The sequence below is a fragment of the Saccopteryx leptura genome, chromosome 3, assembly GCF_036850995.1.
Source record: "Saccopteryx leptura isolate mSacLep1 chromosome 3, mSacLep1_pri_phased_curated, whole genome shotgun sequence".
In the NCBI taxonomy this organism is placed as follows: Eukaryota; Metazoa; Chordata; class Mammalia; order Chiroptera; family Emballonuridae; genus Saccopteryx; species Saccopteryx leptura.
In genome coordinates, this window is record NC_089505.1 from 290,797,535 (window position 1) to 290,817,581 (window position 20,047).

The 20,047-nt window shown below is 44.6% G+C and overlaps 1 protein-coding gene across 2 annotated transcripts in view; it reads right to left on the reverse strand.

Moving 5' to 3' along the window:
- NECAB1 (N-terminal EF-hand calcium binding protein 1) overlaps positions 1-20,047 on the reverse strand; it is a 110,238-nt gene that overhangs the window by 68,973 nt on the left and 21,218 nt on the right. For both annotated transcript variants that reach the window (XM_066378759.1, XM_066378758.1), the window contains exons 3-4: positions 18,557-18,665; positions 2,571-2,596 (exon numbers count right to left, since the gene is read on the reverse strand). In XM_066378759.1, the coding sequence (XP_066234856.1) occupies positions 2,571-2,596; positions 18,557-18,665 (135 nt within the window). The remainder of the gene's footprint in view (positions 1-2,570; positions 2,597-18,556; positions 18,666-20,047) is intronic.

Below are 20,047 nucleotides of genomic sequence, written 5' to 3' on the forward strand. Positions count from 1 at the left end.
GGGAGGATGTGAAGACAAGGAAACCCTTTCATGGTGTTGGTGGGAATATGAATTGGTGCAGACACTGTGGAAAACAGTATAGAGCTTCCTAGAAAGATTAAGAATAGAGTTACCATATGACCCAGCAATCCCTCTGTGGGTATCTACCTGAAAAATTTGAAAACACACACATAGGGTATCTGCACTCGCATGTTCATGGCAGCATTTTTCACAGTGGCCAAGACAAGGAAACAACCTAAGTGTCCTCTGATGGCTGATTGGGTAAAATGGAATATTACTTGGCCATAAAAAGAATAAATTTTACCATTTGCCACAACATGGATGAACCTAGAGCATATTGTGCCAAGTATGTCAAACAGAGACAAATACCTTATCATTTCACTCATATGTAGAATATAAAACAAAATGCAATAATGAACAAACAGAACACAAACTCATAGTCACAGACAACAGAATGGTGGTTGCCAGAGGGGGTGGGGTTAGGGGAAGATGAGGGTAAATGGGGTCAAATACATGCTGATGGAAGGAGACCAGGCTTCAGCAGGTGAGCACACAATAGACCACACAGCTGCTGCATTATAAAGCTGTACACCTGAAATTTATATAATGTTATTAACCAATGTTACCCCCCAAAAAATAAATTGGTGCCTTGCTCATAATAAGAGTTATCACCAGAAAAAACTTTTTATGACCCATCTACAGAGCAGGGCAGAATTCTATTACCGAATTCCTGCTCTTCCTATTGTCCTGTAGTGACCTCCTCCCTTCTGAAGCCCCAGGCTCCTGACCTCCCGCTGACGACCTCATGATGAATAATAAAGCGTCTGTGTGATAAACCTGACCAGTGCAGTGACCAAAAGTAACTGCCCAGGATGGTCTGGTCTGATCCCAAATTCCTAACTGCGCAGGGCCTGGTGGGAAGTCACCTCCAGGCCCACAGCGTCCTTAGCAAGGGCCATTCTTTACCTATGAGCCCTGTCCACTGTTCCTATGCCTCTAGGATAGCACACCTTTGACATGTCAGAGTAACTTTCTTCCTCCACCCCTCGAAGGCATAGCCACAGGAACCAGAGCAGGAGGCCACAGAACCTGAGCTGTTATCTTGTTCCCCAAAGACAATCTCTATGTGCTGTGAGTGCTCATGGTGAGCTACCTGTACCTCCAGTGTAAAAGAAATGTTTCTCCATGTAGCCTTTCATCCAGCCCTAGAGATCTCCCTACTTTGCTTTCTCCTACCTCCTGATTCAGCAGCCAAAGGATTTCATGCACCTGCCTTAAGTCTTCTCTTTGGATTCTAAAGTATAGAATAAGCTGCAAAATTGCCATTCTCTGAAGCATTTTCTTAATCTGTTGAGATTTTGATTCTGGGCATGTCCACAAAATTTGTCTTAAATATACTTTTATAGAATTTTTCTATAGGCTAGACTTTCTCTTGTCAATACTTAGCTCAGAATGTCTTATACACCTCATTTTCCCTTTCTGTTTCTTACTTTCTCATGTACACTGCTCACGAAAACTAGGGGATATTTTATTGCTTCATATTCATTTTGAGATATCCTCTAATTTTTGTGAATAGTATATATGGGGTTTCCATATGTAGGTATGTAGTTAAATTTGCTTATTTTCTCTTGTTAATTTGTCCCATGTAGATTTGATTATTAGACCACATAAAAAAATTATAGAGGTAGAAAAAATTTTGTTCCTCCCCACAAGGCCAAACTTGGACAACGCTGTTACTGTATATATAATATTTACCTTAAAGCATAAAACTTAAACCTTCTAGTTTTCAGAGAAATACAGCTGTTTCAAATTGAATAGTCTCACAATTCTTCATAATTTATTCATAGCAAAGAATCCTAAAACTATTTGCCTTTCCACATTCCTAGCCCTTGACTTTTGTTTCCACAAATATGAAGAAAATAAATGAAGAAGCCATTACTTCAGAAATTTGTAAAGATTTCACTCCTCATTGAATCACTTGTTTTGCAAGTGACATGGAAACTCCAGAGTGGTTTAGGCAGGTGTTGAACAAAGTCGGTTTTACATGTCAAGAGGTCAGCTTTGCAAAACAGTTACAAAAATATCTCCCCAATATATTTGAAGAGAATAATAAATTTGTATTAAACACCAATTTAAAAATACATTCAGCCCTGGCTGGATGGCTCACGGAGGTCACAGATTCAATCCCTAGTTAGGGCACATATAAGAAGCACCAATGAGCACACAACTAAGTGGAACAACAAGTTAATGTTTCTGTCTCTCTCAAATCAATGGAAAAATTATAATAAAAATACATTCAAACTGCTGGAGAACTTGCTCTTGTGAAACTAATTGTCCCAATTTTAATAACATTTTTTTCTTTAGTTAACAAATTATGAGGACCGAGTCTTTCCACAGTGAAATACATGATTGAGTGAAATTCATTGATAAAGACATCCCCAGAGATCATGAAGACCTGTGATTTGATTCCAGGACCTTGACTATGACATTAACTCAGGACATGCAGAAATTCATGACAGTGTTCTTTTTCATTCTCAAACAGGTCATGGGTCAACTGGTCTCAAACTTACCACATAATTCCTCTGTGTCAAGATTGCTGAAAAGATGAAAAAAAAAGGATTACTTTGGTAATATTTTTAAAGTTTGAGATGGCTAAATACAGTTATCTCCCAATCTACATTATGTTAATAGATGGTATATAGTTATGATATTTTTCTTATAAATTCCATTGTTTAAATAGTCAATCATAAGTCACTTATTCCAGGTAACAAATCAATATAACTTCTTATATCGTAGCTTAAAGAAGGAAACCCATCATATTAACAAAAAACTAAAGGGGAATTAATAAAATTCACCAGTCATTTCTAATTTAAAAACAGTAAATGCCATTGGAAGAAAAAGAAGTAAACCTCCTCAGAGTCAAGGGGAAGGGAGTCCCAGGAGCTCCCTCCACTGGGGGTCGACAGGAATGAAGGACCAAATTCATGTTCAGTGTTTTTGGCAGCTTGTGGTGACATTTTAGTCCTTCCCTGAAATTGGGAGCCCATGAAGAGCAGGCAGACGTAACCACAACTTTGGAGAGATGGCAGGAAAACAAGAAAAAGGCCAGACTGAGCGGATAGGGAGACAGATGCAAATGAAGGAAGGGAAGAGTTCTTGTTACAGCCGGACAAGAGGCTGAGAGGAGTGGAGGAGTCGGAGTGGACAGGTGGGGAGATGTCAAGCGGGGGTGGGGGTGGGGTCTGGAGCACAGTGGGAACCTTGGATAGGGAAGCATATTTCTTTATGCAAGCCTAAAATTAAAAAAGAAAAAAGGCAGAGATCTAATTGGTTTATACCCATGTCTGTTTTCCACTTCAGAGGTTTCTAAATCTGGCTGAGCCCCTGAACTACCTGGAGAATTCTTCAGCCTGCAGATTTCCAGGCATGACCGTTAGACACTGAGCTTCAGAAATTCAAGATGTGGCTCATGAATTTCTTGTAAAAAGCTGCCCCGGCATTTATAGTAAATAGCCTCTACCTCTCACACTTGACCTCTCATACCAAAAAATCAAATAAAGTATTCCTTAGCAATGAAACAGTCATTGCTGTGCAGAACACCTGCTGTATTGTAAGTGGAAGCTTATGTTATTATAATCATATATGCATGATAAATGGCACACACCCAGAATGCCCCGTCACTCACTTCTCTGTCCCGTCCAGGGCACAGACTGCTCATCCAGGGCACAGACTGCTCACAGAGGCCAGTCCCCAAGGGTGTGGACTTCTCCCAGTAAGGCTGGCACGGAGCCTCAGCTTCAGGAACCCTGTCGGAGCCAGGCAAGGGCTGCTGGCTCCCAGAGCTCACACTACACAGCTTTCTCTACCAGCCACTAACACTGCACGGACTGCTCTGGCTCCAGGCCACTCTACTCAAACTCCAGTCCCATTTCTGAAACCACCTCCTGGGTGCTTCTCCTGGGGAATCTGCCACTGTTTATACCCATGCTGCATGGCACAGGGGCTCAGGACCCACCTGGAGACCCAACCCCTCATGCCCAGATTCCCAACCCCCATCACCCCATCACCCATCACTGTGTGGGGCCGTGACTTCCCAGTCAGCTGCTGGTTCCAGGACCACAATTTAGTAACACAACTGACACCACACAGGTCCACCTGAGCACAGCCTCAGGGTTCCTCCACCCTGACACCAGGAACCATTACACCATCCTCAGCCTGACTGGCTCATACCCCAGGGATAGATTTCTCTAATTACCTTGGGCATTTGTGACTCCAGTCCCACCACCAAGGACTCATCTAAAATGTCCAGTCAGTCTCTCTAAGTCTCTGATTTGGAAACAATTTCTAACACAGATAATGCTAAAATGCCATCTGGAGTGTTGTGTCAGGCATAGCATTGTGCATGGAGCTAAGAGAATAGATTTGTCTTTCACAGTGATTTTTTTTATTGATGATATTTTATATTTAGAAAATAGCCCATATTTTTATTTAAATTTTAAGCTTGGACAACGAAACATGTCCTTCTCAAGGCCACACCTGTGCTTCAGGTCCCCTCAGGCTACTGTACATCTTGACACTGAATCACCGTTGAAATTTGTCCCATGCTGCATACCTGCAACGGCCAATAGTCAGGAAACTGCACCTTAGGCTAGTCCCTTACATTTCTAAGCTAGAGTCCCTCCTGCATAAATTAGGGATAATCATAATTACACCTTTTCCAAAAGATTACTTGTAAAGACATAATAATATGTCATGCAAATTAGCCCAGTGCTCGATGTATAATTAGTATCCCCTGAAGTAGCAGCTGTCACTTCAAGGGACATGTAGCTAGTGACGCCCCAGCAAGATAGGGCAGGGCTTCTTTGTCTCACACATATGACAGCATTTCCATCACCCTCAACCATATAACTAACTGATGACCTTTCACAGGTGAGGACAAGAAGAAGGCCTGGGCCATTCTATTGCCAGGTGAGATTTATATTAGCACAAGGCACAGACAGTAAACACATTAGAAAACCAAGGCGTTTGTAGAAGCTCCCTCATGCTGATGTCTTCTGAGGGTCACGACCCTTGTACTTGCAGTCTTACAACAGGAATCTGCTAATTAGTGAGGGAAGAAAAGAACCATTCTCCCAAGGAGCCCCGGTGAGCTCTCTCACATCATCTACCCTCTCGCTGGCCACCATGTTTCCCCCATAACTGCGCCTTCTCTGCCCTGAACCTGGAAAGACCCCCTTATCTCCCTCTCATGTCATCACGTGGGCCCCTGCACACCTGCCCTGGCCCACCTTCATCACGACGCTTGTTCTGACCCTTCCTGCCCATCCTCAGCTTTCCCTCTCTGGACCCGCAGCTGTGGTTCTGGTCCTGCTCCCAACCCTGCTGATCACTGTTAGATTCAGGGAGTACTGGGGCTGCCAAAGAGTGTAACTATTGAAGGAACAGGGAGTGCTGCAAAGAGTGTAACTATTGAAAGAACAGTAAGTGCTGATATGGCTCCTGTGAGGCTGGGAACAAAGAAGGTCAGAGACCCTTATCAGAAGTTTAGGTTTGAAATTTGCCACTAAGCTAAAACCGGCCCCTGTTGCTATGCCAGCCCCTGTTGCTATGCTGCGTGTGAACTCCCCCAGGGGTCCCCAAACTTTTTACACAGAGGGCCAGTTCACTGTCCCTCAGACTGTTGGAGGGCCGCCACATACAGTGCTCCTCTCACTGACCACCAATGAAAGAGGTGCCCCTTCCGGAAGTGCAGCGGGGGGCCAGATAAATGGCCTCAGGGGGCCTCATGCGGCCCGCGGGCCGTAGTTTGGGGATGCCTGCTGCCACATCTGCTTCTGTGCTATGCTTGCTCACTTAGGATATATAAGGACCTGGCTGTAAGCTCCAGGTGCGGCTTCCATTTGCAGCTCCTTGTGGGCACGGTGTCTCCGGACATCTTGGGAGTTCGCCCCTGCGCAGGTTAAACTGGCCAATAAAGTAACATCTTAACTCCTGAAGTCTCCGACGTTTGTTCTCATACCCGGTAGATGCTAAAATCACCTCTATCCATTTACCCACCCAGGGAAGTGCGTACACTCACTTACACAAACTGGTTTGGGGATTTTAGAACCTCCTAAACATATTCTCGAAACACAGTGTTTTCTCCAAATCAACCAGCTTGGTCCTGCCTGGTGTTGCTGGTGAGCTGATAAGCCTAATACACCTGTCACCTCACTCCTAGGTGAGTCAGTTCTTGAGAACTCGGGTGATTGATTTCTCAACTTACTCGTATCATTCTCAGTGTTCTGGAAATACCACTTGCACAGGGGTGCCAGTCGGGACATTGTGCAGGGATCCTCAGTCTAGCTGCCTATTAGAATCACCTAGAAAGCTTAAAAGACAGATGTCATGGTCCTGCCCCCAGACTTCTTACTTAGTTGGTCTTGGGAATAGCCTTGGCCCAATCATTTCTTAAAAGTTCCCAGGTAATTCTCATAAATAAGCAAAGGTGGGAACCACCAGGGGGTGCCTGACAGCGAAACTTCCCACATCAGACTGACTGGATTTGAACTCTCCCCTTTTCAAGCTACATCATCTTCCCCCAGTTCCTTGTGCTCTGAGGCACAGCTTCCTCATGTGTGAGAATAATGGTACATGCAGCCTTACAGGTTGTTCTGGGGGTTATAGAAGGCAAATCTTGAAACAAAGTCTCAGGCAGAGAGCAAACACTCAATTACTGCTACTGTTATTTAAATCAAAACCCTGGCACAGATAACACAACATGCACATCAGAACCAAGGCCTAAGTGCCCTGCCTTCTTAGAAACACCTTGATGCTTCTCAGGTGATAGTTAATGACCTCCTCTCGCCATTATTCCCAGGGACCTGTCTCCACGGTGTGGCTGTGGCTCGACTGCCACTGATGACCTGTTTCTGGGGGTGGCAGCAGGAACAGCAGAGAAAACTCCAACAGGAATGGTGAGGGAACATGAGGCAGGTTCGCAGCAGGTGGAGCAAGGGAACTGAGACAACAGTTGAGCAGATGTCCAGACTGCTGAGCAGATGTCCAGACCGCTGAGCAGTCCACAGCCAGCTAAGGGATCCTGAGACTCTGCCCTCCCCAACCAGGGACATGTATGATCAGGCGGTCTAAATCTAGCTGAATAAAAATTAATAATACTGAAAAAACTGTAAATAAAATCTTGTTTTTAAATAGCTCTTTCTAGAAAAAATGAGCAAATCTAAAGACTTTTATTACTTTAAACTATAGGTCAATTCTACTCTGGGGAGTTTAGCATATAGTAAGAACTCAATAAATAATTATAGAATAAGTGAATAAGAAAATAGAATAAACGCCCTGGCCGGTTTGCTCAGTGGTAGAGCGTCGGCCTGGCGTGCAGAAGTCCCGGGTTCGATTCCCGGCCAGGGCACACAGGAGAAGCGCCCATCTGCTTCTCCATCCCTCCCCCTCTCCTTCCTCTCTGTTTCTCTCTTCCCCTCCCGCAGCGAGGCTCCATTGGAGCAAAGATGGCCTGGGCACTGGGGATGGCTCCTTGGCCTCTGCCCCAGGCGCTAGAGTGGCTCTGGTCGCAACAGAGCGATGCCCCGGAGGGGTAGAGCATCGCCCCCTGGTGGGCAGAGCGTCGCCCCCGGTGGGTGTGCCGGGTAGATCCCGGTCGGGCGCATGCGGGAGTCTGTCTGACTGTCTCTCCCCATTTCCAGCTTCAAAAAAATACAAAAAAAAAAGAAGAAAAAAAAAAGAAAATAGCATAAACTTAAAAGAATGCTTGACTTTTTGATTGGTGCAGTCTCACTGCTGAAGGTACTTAAAGCTATATTTTTTGTCTTAAACCTTTTGCTGTAAGACTAAAGCCAGTCACAGCTAATCTCTTACAGTAAGAAACACTCTAAACTTGTGACCGAGGTGGTATCTGAGGCTTCTAGAACTATTGCAGTTCCATCTAATAGAAATCAAGCAGAGTGCATAGATTAGATCCTGTTACGACAATTACTGTGCTTTCCATTCTGATAACAATAAAAATGTCTGTGATTTTCTTGCTTTTTGAAGGATCAAGAACAAATTTAAGCACACAGTGAAATAATTGCTCCTGCAATTCCATTGTTAAACCGAAAGCTATCCTGTGCTAATAACAAGCCTAGGAAAGCATTAGATGGCAGTGGCCAAACGTGGTCACCCACAATGACAACACACATACCCAGGAAATACCTGTTACAATGCAAGCTGCAAACTGGTGGGACCATCCCAGTTCTGAAAGGCTATCTTGTGTAAATCACATTACAACCAAACACCATCTTGGCTACTGTTGTGTTACATTAAAGCTGCATGAAGGTAATTAGCTATTGTTCAGCGGTAATTAAGGATGTGCCACTTTTTTCTTTTTTGTCCACTTAGCCCAACTTGATCTCTGTTCCTCAGTACCAGGGGGCACTGAGTTGCTTCTCTCTCTCTTCCTTCTTCTCTCTCAAAAATAATTTTTTTTTTCTTTCAACACCAAGTTTGGTGATAGAGTGGCAGCAAGAATCCAGGATGACACGGGGACTCAGAGACAGATACAATTCTATTATTTCTACTTATAGTTTAGAACTAAAGACCAAATGGTAATTCTTCCTGTTTGACCCTTGATGAGTCCACAGATCAATTAGTTTTCCAGTAGTGGACTTTGATTTACCCTGTCTGTATTATTTCCTTAAATAATTGACCTTGAGCCACAGTGACCCATGTGACTTCCATTAACACATACCCCAGGACTCTCTGGTGTTTTGATACTATTTTTATAAAATAGTCTTCTACTAATAACTTCCAGGCAACCTACTTTTTGTTAGAAGATAAGGTTGTTCAAACAGTAACATAAACATGTTAAATTGCATTTTGCCACCGAGAATTAACTACTGCAGAGACTCTGGGTTAAATTCAGGCCTAGAAACCGAAAAGCTGCCAGACAAGCCCTCTCACGTCCCCTGGCACATTCGCGGGACCACGGACTCCACTTTGGCAGGAAGTCAGTCCTCCATGAGGTATTTGCATAAGTATGCCGGCTTCCCATAAATAGGAAGCAATCTTCATTCATTTACACATAATACATGGGACAGGAATAAGTCGGTAATAAATGACTCATTTCTTGTAAGCTGCATTCTCAACTGGAATAACAGTTGTCAGGTTTGACATTCTGAATTTCCATTTGGAAATATTCACAAGGGGGAAAAAAAAGGAATGAGAGAAAGAAAGAAACTCTCTGTGCCAGTTTAACATCTAACAGTGGTGAAGATGGGACAATGGGGAAATTATTTAAGCAAATTATCAAAACCCTGTGTCCCTCGCTGGCAGATTTCTTATTATCATTTCTATTAATCTAAAGTTGCTTAAAAATATAGAGTCCCAGACCCTGGCCAGTGGCTCAGTGGATAGAACATTGGCCCAGCATATGGATGTTCCAGGTTCAATTCCCTGTCAGAGCACACAGGAGAAGCGACCATCTTCTTCTCTCCCCCTTCATTTCCCCCTTTCTCTCCCTCTTCTCCCACAGCCAGTGGCTCAATTGGTTCAAGTGTAGCCCAGAGTGTTGAGGATAGTTCTCTTGGAGCACAACAGACTCAGTCACTAAAAATAGCTCAGTACTTGAACATCAGCCCCAGACAGGGCTGCTGGGTGGCTCCCAGTTGGGGCACATACGAGGGTCTGCCTCACTATCTCCCCTCCTCTCACCTAGAGAGAGGGAGAGAGAGAGAGAGACACTCCCAGATAAATTTAAAAATAAAATTAAATCATTAAACCTGTCCATAAACAAGTCAAGGTCAGCAATGTTCTGCTGATATGAGGTTCAGCTGTCTTCCTAGTATAGTTTACTTTTGCTGCTGAAAACTCTGCTATTTAATCTATTAATATTTTTCCTCCACCGAGAACCTTTATGGTCAGAAAAATTAATGTAGTATTTTATACAGTAGAAGACCCTTTTCAAGCATTAGAAACTTGTTTTACATATAAATTTAAAACCATTATATGTTTTGGGACAAAAAGTTCTTAATTTGAACATTTTTTGAGTTTGTTAAAAGAAGGAATTTGTCCATATTTACATCTTAACATTACATTTCAGGGCTTTTAATTCTCAGCAGTAGAGAACTATTTTAAAAGAGGAACAGCCTGCCTGACTAGGCAGTGACGCAGTGGATAGAACTTTGAACCGGGACATGGAGGACCCAGGTTCAAAACCCTGAGGTTGCCAGCTTGAGCGCGGATTCATCTGGTTTGAGCATGGGCTCACTAGCTTGAGCATGGGATCGCTGGCTTGAGCTTGGGATCATAGACATGACCGTATGGTCGCTGGCTTGAGCACAAAAGTCACTGGCTTGAGCCCAAGGTTGCTAGCTTGAGCAAAGGGTCACTCACACTGCTGTAGTCCCCCAGTCAAGGCACAAATGAGAGAGCAGTCAATGAAAAACTAAGGTGCCACAACGAAGAATTGATGCCTCTCATCTCTCTCCCTTCCTGTTGGTCCATCCCTATCTGTCCCTCTCTCTGTCTCTGTCACACACACAAAAAAAATAGAGGAACAGTCTTTAAAACTGTTCAGTTGAGTCCAAAACTAAGTTCATCAGTCAGTCTTTCTCAATGGGGAGGCTCAATTCTTCCTTCCATGGGCAGAGCTCTCAGGAGCAACTCCCTTTCTGCCCTCAATGAGCAGGTCCACACTCCCAGGTCACAGGCCTTTCTTATGTCTAATCAAGGCATCCCATTATTGGAGTAACCAACCAGCTCCACAAGTGCTGCTGAGGACAGCAGCCCCAGCTAGATGGAGTGGGGCCAACGTCCTGCTCAAAGGTGTCTACAGTTCAGCTCTGAAGACAAGATGAATATGCAAGTGAGACAATCAACCAAAAATAATAGATGAGATTGTATAATTATGAGATACCTTATGAAAGCATACACTGCAATTATAGAGATTTGGAGAAAGAAGATCAAGAAAGAAGGAACAGTTAGCAGATATCTCCTCTTAACAATAATCCCTATTAATATTTTGTGTTTACATTATTGCTAAATGCTGCAAAACGGGTTCTTATACTGCCTCCACTTCATAAAGAGCAGTGGCCCCTGCAGTCCTCACAGCTAGGTGGGGGGATTGTAGCTCAACATCAGCCACTCTCTGAGCCTCCACATGGCAGCCCTGCTGGTGCTTGGGCAGCCTCACCAGGCAGAGGGAGGGGCAGGCTTCTCAGGCAAAGTGCAGGGTGGGACGTGGGGAAGCAGGGTCTGCCGTTACCAAGCAGCCACACATCTGGATACTCACTGGGCCCTGGGAATTGACAGGAAGCAACACAGTCATGATCATGAGGCCAGGGCAGGTGTTGAACACCCAGGAAAGCAACACAGATCAAACACAAAACTGAAGCTGCTGTCCATGTGCAGGGAGAGACACACGCAGAACGGGGGGCTTCCTGAAGACTATACCTGAAGTGGAGGCGAGGACTGGTGATGAGGCGTGAGCAGGTGGACTGCGGGGAGTGGAGAAGGAAGTTTCTCCGGGCTGAACGTACACACCCAGCACAATAACCAAACTCACGGTGCTCGTCTCAAGGGGGAGGAATTTCAGGCAGCTTATGCTGAGGTTTTTGTTTTTTTTATGATTTCAATATTGTTTAAAATATTTTTACAATAAGTGTGAATTGTTCATACAATTTTTATTGAGGGTAAAATATTTTCCTTAAAAAATTGCTTTTGAAAAACATTCATTTCAAAAATGAGTGATGACTTTCAGGTTGTTTTTAATCTACATTTATTTCAAGAGTTCTGAAATATTGAGGCATCACAGAAGAAAGCAATTGTGACTGTCCTACTGCTTGTGCTTAGGCGGTGGTGGTGACGGTAAAGAGCATTAGCAGGGCGGGTAGGGTAAATGAGCCAGGGACCAAGCACAGAACTGCTGGTACATGGACCTGGGAGGTGGGGCTGAGGGAGCTGCCCCAGAATTGAGCATGTGTGTTTTAAAAAGTTAGGGTTAACATTTCACTGAGTGGACTTCATCTACTTGGCAGATACAGGTAAGGCAAGAAAGCACACCGCATCTCCATGAATAAATAATTCACTCAGTTTCCTTGGCAGACAATCTTTATTTTGAACACTAATTGACATTGATTTGCCATTTGCATGAGTAGTATGGTTGATGGGAAGAGAGGGTTCAGTTACGATGAAAAGAGAACCCAAATTCTTTACTGAAGGAAAGAGATAACAGCCAGAAAATAGCCCTCTAGATAAGATTAAAGTTGTCAGAAGATCTGAAAAAGTTTGAAATCAGAGGCTTTGACACAAATGAGGAGAGGAAACGGTGTAACTGCGTGTGCCCTGGGGGACAATGGAGAAAACGAGGTGAACACAAATTGGTGGAACAGAGGGCGGGCAGGGGATGGAGTCCAAGAGTCGGAGAAGAACTCCTGATGGAAAGGCAGGCTGCAGGGTGGGCAGTGTGCAGAGAATGAAAATCATGTCCACGGAGGGAAATAATAGCGTTTCTACATGGTAGCAACTCCCACACTGTAAAAGTCCTATAGAGTGGATATAAAAATAGAAGACATAAAGGCAGCAATTAAAGCAATTACTGCTGTGCTCTACATCCAGATACATTCCCCTGCTGGAGAGAATTAACCACTCTTCATCAAGAACAATATACTTGCAAGTGATTTTAAAACCTTGGGATATTTTGATTTTTAAAAAAGTTTTTTAAAAGACTTTATTCATTTTAGATAGAAGGGAAAGAGAGAGAGAGAGAGAGAGAGAGAGAGAGAGAGAGGGAGAGAGAAGGGGGGAGGAGCAGGAAGCATCAACTCCCATATGTGCCTTGACCAGGCAAGCCCAGCATTTCAAACCAGCAACCTCAGCATTCTAGATCAACACTTTATCCACTGTGCCACCACAGGTCAGGCTCGATTTCTGATATACAAGTAAAGAGCTGAAAATGTGAAAGTCACTGAGACGGCATGACAATGCAGAATGTGTATTCCAGGTGGCCCTGAGACAATCCCAGGCCCTGACACACAAAACTGGCCTGTCTACCATCTCTGTCAGACAAAATTGGAACTTAAAAAAAAATTTATAACTAAGGAGAAATCACTTGAAAAAAATTCTCTTAACCTCTCTCCTTTATAAGTCCCTAAACTCTGCTCATCTTCCTAATTATAATGCAAGTTTTTGTTTGTTGATGCCTCTCTCTTTCTCCAGGGAAGTATGCTCAGCCTGACCCTGGGGGGGGGGGGGGCTGCCTTCCCAGGACAGAGGAGACACCTGAAAGGAGCTCCCCGGAAATAGCCTGTGTTCCCCTCACCATGTGAGCTGGACATGCTCAAAGAAAGGAAATGGGTCTCAGAAATCACTGACATGAAAGGCACATCTGCAAAGTGAGTGAGTGATAAGGAAGTTTGACAGCCATGAGTTAGCTCTACTTGCCAAATAGAATTAGTAATTGAAGACCTGGCTATGAATTAGAGTAAGTTCTGGCAAGACGGTAATACTTCTCTATTCTTAGTCTGTAAAAATTGGCAAAAAATGTATCTTTACTAATCACATAGTGTTTCTCTTAATCATGTACACAGATAGTCTTTCTAATTTTTAAATCCTTAATAAATAAGGATAATGTGACAGGTAAGTATCTAAGCTAGATGAGTGTTCTGGAGAAAGACTAAGAAAATAAGGACCAGGTGTCACTAAGTCTACATAAGACTGGTCAGTCCCTGAAGGTAGGCATCTGGCTGGACCACATGGAGTGGTGGTATGGGCATAATCCTACCCATTAGGGGGAAAACAGGGACGTGGGGACAGATGTGATCAGGATGAAAGCGGGGCAGGGCACTAGGACCATGGACAGCTCAGTGGACCCAGGATGCCTGATCCTACACAGATTTCTCTGGGTGTCCGTCTTTTTCATGCTGGAGCCCTCAGCTTTTCTGATTGGCCCCACCCTCAGGAGCTCAGGAGGAACTCTGGGTTCCAACAAGCTCCACGTCCTCTTGGGGAAGCTGGTCATCTTCCTCTAAAGCAGGAGGTGGCAAAGGGAAGTCTCTGAGGCCATGGACGCTGTTACCTGATCTGCCAGGGACTCAGGTTTCGCTTGCCCAGCAAATGTTTTCCCTTATTCTGATAACAGCAGCCTGGCTCCCTTCACATACGTTTTCCGGAAAACAGAGACTCTTCAACAATGTGCATGAGATGTAAGCTAAACGTCATTCAAGACCAAAATTTTTCTGGGACCATTAGGAAAGAAAAGCAGTCTCTCTGAGAGTTTGATAGGCCAGTGACAAGTTGAACCTTGACCTTCCAGGAAGCACCTTGCCCTCAGCAGGAGGGCCAAGAGAAGCTGAGGAAAACCTGTGGAAAGGGTGCTACTCTCTCCTCCTCAGCATAGGGGCCTTCCAACTCTCTCATCTGGGAAAAGCATTCTGAACTGAAGTCCCTGGTCACAGGTGTCCACTGAATCGTGCCTTTCTCTGGAAGAGAACACACCTGGGGCCTCGGCTGCATCTCCGAGGAGGCCACTCAACCATGGACAGAGATTAGCCCATGGCCTCCTCCTTCCCACTGCGTCCTGACACAGAGCTGTCTGCTCCCTCTGGACTCCCGTCCTGCTGACTTACTCGTGGCCACTGTGGGCCTTGTCTGGGTGCTCCGAGAATTCTTCCGCTGGGCTCCTCCTTTGTGCAGCTTACACTGCTAACCTCAGCCCTGGTACCCCAACCTGCACACTCCCTGTTAGCTTCAGTCGTGCCAACTTGCTGACCTGGTCCTGGGTTGTGGCCTGGCCTGTCCTCCAGGCACTGAGGTCTTGGGCATCTTCCCTTCTACTGAAGATGGCACAGACCGTGTTCACAGGGAGAGCTCTTGCCCACTACCGGAATTACAACAAACTTGTAGTCACAACGCAGAGCAGGCTGTGTGATAAGCTCTTTCGACCAACCTACTCTGATCCCCTGGGCACTGATCCCACCTCCTCCTCCTCTGCCCACAAATGTGTCCACTTCAGCCGAGTGACAGGGAACCCAAGGAGAAAGTGGCTTCATCAGCAACTCCTCATGCTTCAGGATTTAACTGCCAGCCACAAATAAAGGATGAACAACTTTTTCTATCTCAGAAGGAATAAAATTCTGCTGCTGGAAACAAACATTTGATATCACTACCCTTTGTTTTTATGAGACTTTATCTCATCATTGGTGTATAAGGACCATCTTCAATTATTAGATTTGTCATAAAAATATTCACAATCTAAAGACTAAAATATTCTAAAGAATATTCTACAGAATAGATTTTTAAAAATAAGTGAAAGATTACAGAAAAATTTCAGTTTAAGGAAAAGCCTTTGGAGTGTTCAAGAGGGACTGTGCTCCATGAGTTAGCAGTGACATTTTTGTCACTTGGGTGTGATTCAGTGATTTAACAAGTACTGGGTCAAAGTCCCAGAGCTCAAACATCATTTTAGCCTGGAAAGAGGAACGCTTGCCCTGAAGACATCAGTCATCTGTCTCATTCACGGTCCCCATGTGGCCAGGAACCTCCGTGTTCACACTCATCTGGGCCACCATCTGGGCATCATCTGGCATCCAGCAATCTGGGATGCAGGGAACCCTGCATGGGAGAATCACGTGGTCTTCAGGGATCCTTCCTTGCCTGGGTGTTGCTACACCACAGGATTCATGCTGACATACTCATGTTTCCCTGCTGACTGACTGAGGAGCGTAGAAGAGCTGGCTTTCTGAGGAGCAGGGCGCTTTTGTTAGAACACAGGAGCCCCTGAGGACCTCATGCTCTGCCTTCCACTGAGTCATGTTGCCTGGTTGTGTGATGGTTTCAACGTTTAAGCTACCAAAGCTTTAGATTAAGTGCTGTTTTTTCTTTCAAACTTAAGGACTTTTAAGTATTCTTTTACAAGAATGGCTGTGCCTCTTTACCCAAGTGACTACTTTTACAAAATGTGAGAGAAAAAAATGTGTTTAAAAACCTTTCATAAAGCTGGAAGGATGCAATAAGGCTAATTTAAATAGCTAAGATATTAACATTTTCTTTAAGTAAAAGAAAGGTTAGGTGTATCTGACCCAGAAAGAAGAAACCTAATTCTACAACTACAACTGCCATGTTGTTCCAAACCCAGAGACTCTTGAACTTTAATGATCACGATAGTGAGGCAGGAGCGCACAGCTTGCCAGAGGGAGGAGCAGCCTCCTCCCCCGAGTACTGCTCCTCTGGACCAGTGGCTTTCCTTCTTCCTCACAAGCACTGTTCCCCACAGTAATGTAAGAATTCAGCTAACCCCTCACCTTCCTCACTTCCCTGCAAGCTTATCCTGGAGCAGAGCTCTGTGACGCACAAAGATGCTGCCGGGGGGGGGGGGGGGCGGTGCCTTCTCAAGGGCTCCCCTGGACTGTAGGTTAGGCTGAAGCACTCTGTAAGCTTGGGATAGCACCTTCCTTTCAGACCTGTCCCCCTTCCAGCGGACATTGTGGTGATACTGTCATTCCCTCTGACCTGAGCCTCCAGGTGTTATGTTTTCCCCTCCGATAGGAATGTTCCCCCAGGTCTTCTTTACCCAACTGATTTCTATTCCCCCATTAAGAATCAGCGTCTAAAGGGGTTAATATACAAAGTAGATAAAGAACTCACAAAGTTCAACAACAAACAACTAGCAAACAATCCAATTAAAAAATGAGGCCTGACCCAGTGGTGGCACAGAGGATAGAGCATTGAACTGGGATGCAGAGGACCCAGGTTCAAAGCCCCGAGGTCACCGACTTGAGCATGGGCTCATCTGGCTTGAGCAGAGGCTCACCAGTCATGATAGGATCATAGACATGACCCCATGGTCACCGGCTTGAGCCCAAAGGTTGCTGGCTTGAAGCCCAAGGTCACTGGCTTAAGCAAAGGGTCACTTGGTCTGCTGTAGCCACCCCCTCCAGTCAAGGCACATATGAGAAAGCAATCACTCAACAACTAAGGAGCTGCAACAAAGAATTGATGCTTCTCATCTCTCTCTCTTCCTGTCTGTCTGTCCCTATCTGTCCCTCTCTCTGATTCTCTCTCTGTGTCTGTCAAAAAAAAAAAATGAGGAGAGGACCTGAACAGATACTTCTCCCAAGAAGACATATAAATAGCCTATAACAGATATATGAAAAGATGCTCATCTTCATTAGCTATTAGAGAGATACAAATCAAAACTGCAATGAGATACCACCTTACACCTGTTAGATTGGCTGATATCAACAAGACAGGTAATAACAAGTGTTGGAGAGGCTGTGGAGAAAAAGGAACCCTCATTCACTGCTGGTGGGAATGTAAACTGGCAAAGTCATTATGGAAGACAGTATGGTAGTTTTTCAAAAAATTAAAAGTAGAACTACCATATGATCCAGCAATTCCTCTACTGGGTATCTACTCAAAAAACTTGAAAATATTCATACACAAAGACACATACACTCCCATGAGAAAGAGAAAGAAAAAAAGAATCAGCTCCTCCATGCACATCCAATCCCAGCATTTACGGTGTTATTTTGAAGTGACCAGGCTGTGGTCTGCTGCTCCATATACGATGGGTGGTCCTGTGTTATTCCATCAGCGCCAACCAGGGACTTGCTGTGCACAGACTTTACCAGAATAGAACCTCTCTCCCTGACACACTTGTCTGCTACACAAAACCTGAAGTTACTTCACAGGAGATTTGATGCCCCAACAGAAGTCGATTACAAACTAATTGTTTTTTAAAATATCCATCTGCTTGAATAACACAAACTTAATCTTTTCCCTTTTCTTATTAGTGTCCTGCCAGAAATGTCTGAGTTGGCGCAGCCCGAGAGCGCTCTGCCGGGGCGCTGGCTTGCTGCCTGGGGGCAAGGCCGCGCTGTGCTGGGCTCCGCGGCGGCTGGTGGAGCAGCGGACTCAGGGCTGGGCGCCGGGCAGAAACGGTAGGTGTCTACGTTGCAGTTCTGTAATCACGACTGTCACAGGTAATGTGGTTTGGTTCATTTCCCAAAATCAATTTTGCAGACATCCTAAGGTACTCAGTATTTATATTAAGTATAGAAAGAATATAAACAGAAACTGACACCTGCTATGCTAATGCAAAAGAGGGGGTCTATGCTGGTGAGTGAACAGAGCAGATAGACTGCTGCTCACGTCGCTAACCCAGAGAGAAGCCTACATCCTGCGTCCTTGCCCCTCGGGTAGCAGTGACTTGGAGCTCCGCACACCTGAGCTGTCCACAGATGGCCTCTAATTCCCTCTTCACAGAGGACAATTTTAAATGAAGCAAACTGAGAGGAAGCATAAGAAGCAAGGTACAATTTGACTAATAATAAAATTACTTATAATGCATGGTTTGTTTTATATTCTGCACACTCTAACACTACGCAAGGAAAGCACCCTACAGAAGATGGCTGTTTTCAATTCAATATTCAGGTTTTCAGAGCACTTCAGGTATTGCAGAGGGGCCACCCCAGAGCTGCAGGGTGAGCACAAGGGAGCATCCTGACCCATCAGTGGCACCACCCGCTCTCTCCCTTGCATGCAGAGCTGAGGAGGAGAAGCCCCTTACTTGGTGTGATGTGTGTCGATGGTGTGGAAGAGCTCACGCAGTTCTTCTCCACTCAGAACACCGTCTGCAAAATATGCTTTAAATTCTTCAAAGGACAGTTTCCCATCATCTAAAACCATGAGAACAAACAGAAGAGAAGCAAGCCATTTTAACTTTGCACATTGTTCTAGCTTTCCATTTTTAGAACATTGCTCAAAATCTTGTGGATGTTTATTTGTGCCAGCACACACATATATTCAAAAAAGAAAACCAATTCTAGGTGTGAGAAAAAACAATTGTCTGTTACTGCATAGACTGCAGAAGTCTACACCCCGATGAAACATGTCTACATGGCTATGGGTATTTTTGATTAATTTATTCATACAGCAAACAGTTAATGGTTGACAAGCAATTTAACCAGCTTTACCCACAAGATATCCACACAACCATGTAAAAGCCCGAGACAGAGTCAACTATTTACGTCGCCCTCACACATGGGACCTAGCAGGCTGAGAATAAGTAGATGTTTGATTACTTTTTTGGATGAATCGGTGCTAATAGGCGGCTATCAAAATCATTATTATAGTCCAACAAATGGTTCATTCTTTTACCTTTTAAATAAATGAACATGTCGTGAGGCAAGCACACTTCCCTGCTGTGGGACACGAGCATATAACAGAGGCAGGTGTCTGATAAAAGAGATGTGCAGACATGGTCCAGCCCAGCAGGAGTAGAGGGAGACACAGACCACGCAGAGGACTCCAGGGAGTAAGAGGGGTTTCGTTTGGGGATGAGGAGTTTCATTAACACCTGCGTTCGACTTTGAGTGACAGGTAGCGTAGTAAGCAGAGATGGAAGGAACACATTAACAATGATGGGAGATGTTCTGCAGCAGACACAGCGCAGGGGGCCCCGGGGAGGAGAGCCCTCTTCTCTGTGTGGAGCAGGCTCACCTGTCACTTCAGATACATCTCCAAACGACAGTGGGGACACGCTCTTCCACGTTTACTAAGAGGCCACTGAGGGCTGAGGACAAGGGGACTGGCCCAGGGTCACTCTTCTGTGGCACGGCCCCGCCAACAACATGCACTGAGCCAAGTAGAACTTGTGTTTGAGAAGATGATATGATGCAACAGGGTTGGATCTTCCAGGTTTACTTAGAGTATTTATTTTTCTCCAAATATGGTTCATAGACCATCTGGAGTTCTCTTTTTTTATTTTCAAGTACAGCTCACATTCAGTATTATTTTGTATTAGTTTCAGGTATAGTGACTAGGCACTTATATAACTTATGAAGTGTTCCCCCATAAGTCCAGGACCCACCTGGTACCACATGTAGTTATTACAGTATTATTGACTATAGTCCCTATGCTGCACTTGACATCCCCGTGACGGTTCTGTAACAACCAGTTTGTACTGTTTGTACTTCTTTTTATTTTCTTCCAGTTTGTACTTCTTAATCTCTTCATCTTTTTTTTTTTTTTTTTGGTATTTTTCTGAAGCTGGAAACGG